Source organism: Eublepharis macularius, chromosome 9, assembly GCF_028583425.1.
Source record: "Eublepharis macularius isolate TG4126 chromosome 9, MPM_Emac_v1.0, whole genome shotgun sequence".
Taxonomy (NCBI): Eukaryota; Metazoa; Chordata; class Lepidosauria; order Squamata; family Eublepharidae; genus Eublepharis; species Eublepharis macularius.
The window spans coordinates 59,468,573-59,479,126 of NC_072798.1; the positions used below are offsets into that span (position 1 = coordinate 59,468,573).

The following is a 10,554-nucleotide window of genomic DNA, read 5'->3' on the forward strand; positions in this document are numbered from 1 at the left end:
GATTTGAGTCCAGTGGCGCCTTTGAGACCAACAAGATTTTCAGAGTGTAAGCTTTCGAGAGTCAGAGCTCCCTTCTTCAGACACAAATCTTGGGTTCTCTAAGATGCTGCTGGACTCAAATCCTGACAGACTTACACACCTATTCACCTAACAATGTGGAATCTCCCCTGTATATTGAAAGTTTATTAAAACATCTATACCACACCTTTCCATGTGGTTCAGGGCAGCTTTCAATAAGAGTTAAAATATTTCCAGGTAAAACCAAAATAAAATAACTTTCAAGTCTCCCTTCACACCTACTCCAAAGTCCAGGCAAAAGCAAGCTTTGCAGTGCTTCATGATCTCCAAGGAATGCCCCCTCTCACCTATGTGGGGAGCCCATTCCACAGAGCACAGAATGGGCTTGTTCGTGATTGCCGACCCACGTGGAAAACGTTCTCCACAGTGGAGAAAGCCTGGGCTCTGGCTGATGCCGAATGGGCCACCTTAAGCAATTGTGTAGCCCACAAATGGCTGCAAGAAGACCGTAGCTGGTTCACGGGGACATATGGAAGGAGACTTCTTCAGATATGTAGGTCCCAGGTCATGAAGGTCAGAACCAGCACCTTTGAATTGAACTTAGAAACAGACTGGTAGCCAACGTTGCCTTCAAAATGGGCAACGTATTTCCAGTGGCTGGCTGCATTCTAAACCAGTTGTGGTTTCCAGGTTATCTTCAGGGGCAGCCCAACGTAGAGAGAGTTGCAATGATCCATAGAGTGTGGATCAGCATGACCAGATTGAGTCTTGGTAATAAGAGAGTTGATGTACCAGATGCAGCTGATAGAAGGAGCTCCTGGCCATCGTGGGCCAAAGGCAGCAAAGAAAGAACTTGTGTGCTGTGCTACTTTTCTGCTTGCAGGGTGTTTATTAGGAAAAGACCACCTCCCAAACTGGAAGCTGTAGACTGAAGCGCTACAGTTCATTCTACTGTATCCTGCATCTGTAGCTTAGCTGTCGGCCTGTGTCAGGTAACAGTATGAATGCTCATGCTGTGTTTTACTTACAAGCTAAGGTACAGGATGTACAGAAAGTGGCTTAGCGTGTGAAGGAAGTGCCATTTAAGCATGTAAAGGAAGTAGCGCCTTTAAGACCAACCAACTTTACTGTAGCATAAGCTTTCGAGAACCATACTTCTCTTTGTCAGATGCCTGGAAGGTATGAAGAAACTGGCCAGATATGTATAGGATGGGAAGGGGGAGTAGATGCAAATCAGTTGCTTCTGATAATGAGAAGCAACTAATCTAATATCAGAAGCAAACTGATTTCATTATCATAAGCAACTGATTTGCATCTACTCCCCCCTCCCCTCACCACCTATATATATCTCGCCAGTTTTTTCGTACCCTCGGTGCATCTGACGAAGAGAACTGTGGTTCTCGAAAGCTTGCTACAGTAAAGTTGGTTAGTCTTAAAGGTGCTACTGGACTCTTTGCCAAAATAAAAAAATACAGTAAGAATGGGCTTGTTCGTGATTGCCGACCTGCGTGGAAAACGTTCACCGGTGCGTGGTCCCTGATAATCTGGAGGGCAGTTTTCTTTTCGCTGTAAAGCCCCTACGCATATCTCTAGCAACGGGGGGCGCGCGCGGGGGAGCACAGCACAGCTTTCCTGCGGAGCAACTGCTAGAGGGCGGTGAATCCCCGAGGGGGCGCCCATTGTCCACCGCTGCTGTCTCTGCGTGCCTCGTAAAAAGCGAGCTCCGAGCCGGCAGTGGCGGTAGGAAGCGCCTTGGGGCTCCCGGGTAGCGAGCGGCCAATGCCGGAGCAGCGCTTTGTTCTCGGCAGCTCCCGTGGCTCGAGCGAAGGGATCTAGGCGGGGCAGGCGCCGAGCCCCCGCCCCGAGGCCGGAGCCGAGCGCGGGGCTTCCCTGGGCCCGCCCCCTCCCCCGCCCGGGAGTCGCGCTGGGCCGGGAAAGCCGCGTTCAAAAGCGGCGCGAGGAGGGCAGCTTCCTTCAGCAGCACTGAGGGACGCCGGGCGGGCGCAGCTGCCGCCGGCCGAGCACGGAAAGCGCCTGGGGCTCCGTCGCCGCTCGTCGTCCGCCTGGCGCAAGTCCGCGGGCGGCGGGAGGATGCTGGAGGGCGGCTGCACGCCGGTGAAGGAGGGCGTGCTGGAGAAGCGCAGCGACGGCTTGCTGCAGCTGTGGAAGAAGAAGCGCTGCATCCTCACCCCGGAAGGGCTGCTGCTCATCCCGCCCAAGCAGCCCCCGCAGGAGCCGGCGGCGGCGGCCGCTCCCCCCGGCGCCGAGGCGGCCAAGATCAAGGAGCTGCCCTTCTCCACCATGAAGACGGTGGACTGCGTGGAGCGCAAGGGCAAGTACGTCTACTTCACGGTGGTGATGGCCGAGGGCAAGGAGATCGACTTTCGGTGCCCGCAGGAGCAGGGCTGGAACGCCGAGATCACGCTGCAGCTGGTGCAGTACAAGAACCGGCAGGCCATCCTGGCCGTCAAGTCCACCCGCCAGAAGCAGCAGCACCTGGTCCAGCAGCACGGGCCCCGCCTCCGCAGCGCCTCCAACTCCGCCTAGCCGGCCGCCCCAGGTACGAGCTCGCCCGCGCGGGAAGCCCCGCCGCCTCCGCCTCGGCCCCTCTGCTGCCCCGGGCGAGGACCCCTTGGGGAGCTGCGCCTCGCTCGCCAGCAGCCTGCCTGGCGGGGCTTCGGAGGGGGTGCCTTTTCTGCGGGGAAAGCCGGAGCGGGCGGAGATCATCGCAGGGGCGTTTCAGCCCGCAAGCACCTTGCCTGCTTCTCTGGGCGATGGAGGCGCTTGATGATCTCGGGCCGTTCGTGCCTTTTCCCACGTGCAGGTGTTTCTCCATTGTGAAGTATGTTGCCCCACGCAGGCTCCCTTATTTGCCATGCTAGTAACAGTGAACCACTGACTGTCTGCAGAGTATCTGCTCCTTATCTGTGAAATGGATTATGTGTAATTAAATCTCAGGAAGAAAAGCAGTTGGTCTAGTCTTTTCTATTTTGCTGCTACAGACTAACATGACTAACTCCTCTGGATCTTTTAATTCTGGAATTCTGTCTCAACTAGCCAAGTCTCTAGAGCACACCAAGAATTGACCCACTTTTTCGCTGTACAAGTGTGTGAGTGTGTTTGTCTTTGCTTGCTCACCACTTCCAGGCCTCCTCTGATTTTTCTCCTCCCACTCCCATCCAAGAATCCTAAAGCAGGTTAGTTACTGGTTCATGGGATCATTCTGAACAATTTCCAACTAAGTGTATTGTCAGGAGGGCAACCCAAACATACACACCAGCAACCGTGTGTATGGCTGATAGCAGTCCCATGGTCACAAGGACAACTGTAAACTCAAAAATTGTTGCCAGTTTTATGTGAGATTGCCCATTTCATATGTTATGGTTATTCTTGGAAGCATATGCCCAAGGGCAATTGGAACTGTCTGTTTATACAGGAAAACGGTGAATCGGACCTGAGGTAGTGGTGGATAAAGGGATGTGTGATGAGTGTTGCAAGCAGCTTTTTCAGGTTGTTGCCTTTTGTGCGGATGCTTTGCAAAGAGCCTCTGTGCTTTGTACTGTCACTGTTGGGTTTAAAGTAGCAAGCAGGAGGGATGCCTCTTGTTAAAGTGAAAAATGGCTCAGTCACTGTATTGTATTGTTACAGGTTGAATTCAAAAGGCATCTGCAAACAAGGTGGATCCTTGATCAATTGATCACAAAGTTGACAGATGAAAATAGCACAGCGACATGGGAAAGCATCAATTCAACTGCCGGAATCTTCCCATTTTGGGTACAGTTCATCTCTGCTCTGGGAAAGCATTTCAACTCCCTTAGGTTATTATGACTACTCGTGAGGATTATTTGACCTGCTGGGCCCCAAAGGACGTACATTGTACTGTCATTTTAACTCTAACGTATTTTGGGTTTTTTATGTTTATTTATTAGGGTTTTTTTAAAGTTTGCAAAATATTTCTGAATGTAAACCATCGAGAAATGTATCAGATGCAGGGTACACTTGTATTGGCTGTATATATTGCTACCCTTGGAGGCTAGAGGAAATTGAAGAGAGAAGATGCAGGTGAAATGAAGAAATTTACTGAAATGTGAACTTTCCAGCTCATTTTTCATATATATGACGTCAGTTTTAGTTTCCACAACTGAAAGACTCATGAAATCAACGTATGAAGTATATCCCACTGCGTTAAAAGTCTTTATCACAATCATAATGCAGAAGAACAGCCACTTTTCCAAGGAAAACAGTAACTTGGAACTTGATCTCTATGTTATTTTTATTTTTATTACATATCCATCTGAAGAGTATTATATTTTGTATTTAATTGTAAATACACTTGGGTATGCCACTTTATTCGGGTTTCTATTTCATGTGCGTGTTAAGGAAATTCAACTCCATTGGCTATAAAGGAGGATGGATTTGAATTAAAAATACATTTTTAATAGTATAACAAGTGGTGAGAACTGTTTGTCTGAATTTGGGACCATACTTCTAAAGTTTTTCAAAGGTTGCAATCATAAGAACACTTTCTTGGGAGTATGCCCCATTAAATAAATGGGGCTTCTTAGCAGACCTGCTTAGTTTTGTTCCCAAGTTACTGTACTTGATTTGCTCAATTGCTATAAACCTCTAATATTCCACACTCAGTTTTTCCCATTGGATAAACATCTGGCAGTGCCATCCTAAGCAAAGTTGCATCATTTTAAGTCTACTGAAGAAAAAAAATCTGGAAATGATTGTTTAAAAACACAAAACGTAATGAAACCTATAAGGACATAGAACATTTCAGCCGTGGAAAAAGATGTATGTTGGTTGGCTTAGTAAGGTTAGCTCCTCTTCATATTTATGTCAGTAGTGTTTACAGTGTAATCCTATGCAAAGTTACTGCAGTCTAAGCTATTTAAAATAAGTGAGTTTAGACTGGAGTAACTCTGCATAGGATTGCACTGTTTAAGTCTTAATATTGTACAAGTAGGGCATCTAATAGCTTCCTTAAAAAGTCAAGTCGTTCATTCAGATACAAGATTTCCAGTATGTTTTAACTGAATAAGAGAAAACATAGATTGGTACACTTGCAATGATAGTCCAGCTGTTTTCTTTTGAAGGATACCATGTGATTTTCCTTTTCTTCTTCCATGTCTTATTCTGCAAAAGCAAACTTATTTTGCCCCCATTAACCTCAGATTAGTGACAATCCTGGTGTACCTTGAAATATTAAGCATTTGAATGCAGTCCTCTGAGTCCTAATCCTTGCTAGTTATGAATGACTCTTTTTTAAAATTTTAGCTGTAGCTCTCAGTGATTGCAAGTATAGACTGGTTGAAGGATGTGAGTGTTCCTAGCTTCCTTATGTGGTATTATCCAAAATGTAATGAAATTTTTGCATAATCACCCAAGACACCAGTGAAGTTGGAAACAGGTTTTATATTATAATTTTTACTCTCCTTGGTTTCTCTGCTCAAATACATTAGAGCTTCCACTTCTGCACTGAAATTTAATGTTTCAGAAGTAGGTTTGGGAGCAAAATATTCAAATCTTAGTGAGTTTCTTGGTGCCAATGCATACTGTTACAATGAAATACTATTGGGGGAGGGGGAAGTACTCTCCAGTCATAGCAATGGCTGCCTTTATTTTTCGGAGAATTTTTCATGCCAGCTCAAATCTTCTTGTAAATTCAAAGCATGTTATCTCCTGAAGAGCAAGCCATGTACTATGTATAACTGGTTACAGGGAACACCTATAGGAAAAGATCAAACCCTGTGCAGGCAAGCACCCCAGAACAAGATGTAGGAAAGCTATAAGAGGGAATCAGGCTTTCGCTGTGACCTCTGGGTCACTATTCGTTGTCTTCAGCTGAGTGGTTATCTAAAGGACAAACTTTACTATCATCTAGAATGATTTTTGTTTTGGTCCTTAAATATTTTTCCTGTTTGAATAGCCTGTAGCTATTTTTCTTCACATAGTTCTCATTGGGCTTTGCTTTATTTTACCTATAAAATCAATTCCCAGTGGAGTAACTGAGGACACTGCTGAATCTTTGATGTTAAATAAAGTTTCTTGTAGTACATTTTGGATAATAAAAGAGAGATTTGAACGGATGTAGAAACAGATTTAGCTTCCAACCCTCAGTCACTAGGAACCTAGGTGATTTACTTCCCAGTAAATATGTCTAGGATTACACTATAAATCTCAGTTGAGGTTCATAAGCAATTTAACCTCAGTAAGGGAATACGGACATAAGATATGTAGGGCTGAGAGAGGTGTTTTGGAAATCAAGTAACAATTACAGCTGTCTTGGAAAAATTTCTGGTCATTTGTGCCTATTAGGAAAATACTCAATTATACAAAGTATAGTTGACAGAGAGGTTTGCAGATTGCATTTTCTGTCACCATGAAAGATTGGAGCCATCATGTACACAAACCTACTCATAAGGAAAGGCCAAAATTCATCAAAGAATGATGACTTTTAATAACTATTGGAGGGATTGTTCAATCACATTTTTAAAGTTTACTTATTCTTTGTGGTATTCACCATCATGAAAAATGGTGCATAAATGAAGCAGAATGTAATGGCTGTTTACCAACGGGCTGCCAAGTGATTTGCCTGCGAAAAATCAGCTTTATACTGGCACTAGAAATGGGTATTGGTGAAAAATATAACTTGTACAATAAGGATTATTCAGTGAAAAAAAATAAGCCCAGGAGCGCATGTAAGAAGATGCCTTTAGTATTCAAAAGGGGGGTGGGAATCTACCCAATGATTTCTCTGTTACATTATAGAAGAAGTTCCTCTTCTGTAGTTTATGGTATGCAAATAATGGCTTTTACAAATTAACTGCAGTGTTGTACCAAATGTTTTCTGGCATATCCTATTGTGAGCTGAAATGAGTGTTATCAAACAAATGTGTGTAAATATGATTCAACTGATTTCCGAGAGATGTGATTTATTTTTCAATATGCATTCCATTTCAAATAAAGAAGTATCTATTGAAATGCTTTGCTGACGTGGCGTGAAAATATTATTCTGTGGGGCATTCTGAAAGCATTTTTTCCTTGGCTTGGAAATCTTTAATAAGCTGCTATAAATCTTATTCATATCAATGGAAGATTGTTGTCTTTGATTCCATTAACTTGGGGATTATGCTGTAGAAGTTACTGGCTTTGAGTTTTAAAGGAACTTAGTGAAATCCTGTGATTTCTGAAAGTACTTTCTGGAAGAAGAAATGCTGAGAATTGGGAATGTTTTCAAGAATAGCCTTTTTTTAGATGAGCATTTGAATTGACATTTCATTAATAATGGCCTGGATTCAAACATTCAAGTACCCTCAAGTTTTCTTAAGTGAGTGTGACAATGCCTGGTGATTCTCCCTTCCCATTGCCCCAGAATGTTCCTGGAAGGAGCAGGCGGACCCTCAAGAACAACATGGTGGAGGTCTGCGGGGGGGGGGGGGAGATGGGAACAGACAGCTCCTTTCTAAATGCCCCTCAATTTTCTGAATGCAGTTGGATATAAGCCTGTGTTACCTGTCTGATCTTTTGTTTACTGGGGAAATTGTAAAAATACAGAATACTAACCGGAGAAGTTAACTACAACCAGAGTACTAACCAGAGAAGTGAATTACAGAGAAGTGAACAGATACAGCTGTTTTGGTGTGTCAAAAGATGGTTTTTTGTAAGATTTGTATGCTAGTAGTGGCTTATTTGTGTCATTGTCTATATCTAGATACAATTGCAAACACTGTACATAAAAGTATATATCCTGAATCATAATCAAAAGCATCTGACAAGTTCTTGCTACCTCAACCAGGAGTTCTGGAGAGTTACGATACAAATATGCTAAACAAATAATAAATAAATGCATCATAATAGCTGATTATTGGTCACTCTGAACACTGCCTGCTATTAAGTCAAGGTTTGTTTTGCAGCCAGGTAATTAGAGTGCAAAAATACAAAAAGAATATTGTAGACGGTGACTCTCAGCACAAATGGTTGCATTAATTGATTGTTGTTGACTGTTATTAGACTGCTGGAATTGTTATGTACTTAGGTTATTTTGGTTTGGGGTTATTTTATTAATCATAGTAATTGTAAAGTTAGCATTAAATTTTGAGCATCATGTGGCTGTTGTGATTAAAAATGGGAGATCAATTCAACATCAATAACATTGTGTTGGGATTTTTGGCTCCAATATCTTTTGCTTTGGAACTACATTTTTTTCAACAAACAATAACATTTTAACATTTATACTAGAGCCATTTTCTAGTTTTTTTTAAAGCTGTGATTTACTTATGCTCTATCATACCCCATAGCTGTTCATAAGATACGGTTTTTAAGCAAAGAGGGTTAAGTGATCGTGGTTCATAGTCCAAGTGATTTTACCTAATAAGATTGCCGTAGTTTTTCATTCGCTCTTGCCAATGGAACTGGCACGACTGTGAGTCAGATCAACAGAGTCTCATAGCAAACTCTGAGGCAATGAAGTCATTCTGCCAAATGTAACTCGTGAAGCACTCACAGAGCCATTTGATTGCCACATTTCACAGTTATCATTATATGCCTCTGCAACAATAGCCATGAAGATAATGCTCCACTTGTAATAATTTTAGAGGGAGAAAGTCAAGCGTAGGCAGAAGCGGCCTTTTCAATGAAAACTAATCATAGCCACTTTAAAGCTCAGCAATTGTGCAGTACTCCCAAATCACAGATAAACATGGTTCCATAACTGATGTTCAGAGCTTTGATGAATGTTTACTAATGGTCTCGTCATTTACTCATCACTTATTTTGCTTCAACTAATTGCCTAGTGTTTACTCCGATATTACTAATTTCTTCAGGCATTTTTCGCACAAGTGGGTTAAAAGAGTTTTTGTATTTCTGATGGGAATCGCAGAACCTACATTGGCTGGAACGTTCGTTTACGTTATGAATGCCTCTCCACTGTCTCTGCTGCTTTTTTAATGGTCAGCTGTAAATCGTATGAACTTTGGCTTCCCATGTGATATCTAATGTTAAAAACCCAGTGGCTTTTGAAGGCTTGGAACCAGAAGAGAGCCACACCAGCAGTCTTGCACCGTGACTCCATATGTGGTGTTGTTCTTACAGAGTTGGTGACACATCAGGGCCTCTGAAGGCAATTTAATTCACCATAGGTGGCTGGCCATGTAAATATCAGCCTTCAAATAAAATGCAAATAGCCCTGTTTTACTGAAGCATACGTACATAGCAACTGATAGATAGTAACTTGTACAAGTCATATAACAGGTTCATGACAAAAATAGGATACAAACGCTCACAGTTCAGTACTGTTTAGTACTACTTATGTGCTAGTCTCAGGGAATCGTGCTGTAGATAGTCGCAGGAGTAATGCTGGCAAGCAGAAATCACATGACCTTTTATCTGGTGGTGTTTCAGGCCTTCTGAGGTGGCTGTGCAAATAACCTCATTTCAATCACAGACCGATTACTCTTTTCTTAGTTTACTTTGTGTTTCTTAGTAACACAAAGTCACACTTGCAACCTTTAAAATTATCCTGTAAAAGATTGTATGCAATATTCTAACAGGACTGTTATGGGAAGTTAAAGCAAACTTCAGAAATTTTTCAGTAGAAACTCAACAATGGAAATGGATCTCTGGAGGACGTGATGACCTTTAAAATATGCCAGAAGACTGGTAAGACATATGCTGTCATTTAAAATAAAAGCATATCTTGTCCTTCTAATTATGAAACAATATGCAGAAGGTGAAAGAATTGTTTCAGAGGCTTGTCACAGTAGTGATGTTCCATTAATAAAATCCTGTGAAATTTTCAACTGTTTTTACTGTTTTTTCTAAGTCTCCAGTAAGCAAACACACAAGCAAACAATTTGAAGGTAGGATGACTACAGCTTTTTGTGCCTTAGAGAAAATGGCACTCAGAACTGTCTGCTATATGTTTTTTTGCTCAGGGAGTCTTCTTAGCAGTCTGGTGGCTGAGACCACATTGTAAGTATATATACACATTATGATTGGGATGTTTGCCTGAAGTGGTGAATAAATGCCTGCCCTCAGCGCCAACCCCCCCCCCCTCACTCTTAAGAAAACGGGTGGAAAGTGGTCTCCATAATGATGCTGTAGGAATTTCCCCATGTCTCTATAGTTTTTACCATAGAGATTAGGGGAAATTCCTAGACTGTTACCCAGAAGAGACATCACATCTTCTCCAAACTGCATCCTCAAAACTTCCCATTATTTATCAAGGCAATGCAGGCAACCCTACTGGGATGAATAACATATGATCACTCTCCAAGGACGTGTCCTTTTAATAACACCTCTGCACTGAATGTAATATATTCTAGCCTGTAATTATTCCACCCGTGATGCTTTCTCTGCGATGTAAGGAAGAAGGGAGCTCAAGAACAGTGGCTGTTCTGTTTTAATTAAGTTTCTCTGTGAATAATTTTAGAAAATGTCAGGCATGTCCTCATCTAGCCCTTCTTGAATGCCAGTTTTGTTAATGGCCACAAGTGCATGCAAGGTCTCTGCACTACAGTGGTTGGTGCT

General features: G+C 42.7%; 1 protein-coding gene across 1 annotated transcript; it reads left to right on the forward strand.

The window, feature by feature from the left end:
• The first annotated feature begins 2,015 nt into the window (after positions 1-2,015).
• On the forward strand, positions 2,016-6,998 carry PHLDA1 (pleckstrin homology like domain family A member 1). Its single transcript, XM_054988714.1, has 2 exons — positions 2,016-2,578; positions 3,667-6,998. The coding sequence occupies exon 1, from the start codon at positions 2,110-2,112 to the stop codon at positions 2,563-2,565; it is 456 nt and encodes a 151-aa protein (XP_054844689.1). The 5' UTR covers positions 2,016-2,109; the 3' UTR covers positions 2,566-2,578; positions 3,667-6,998.
• Positions 6,999-10,554: the final 3,556 nt, after the last annotated feature.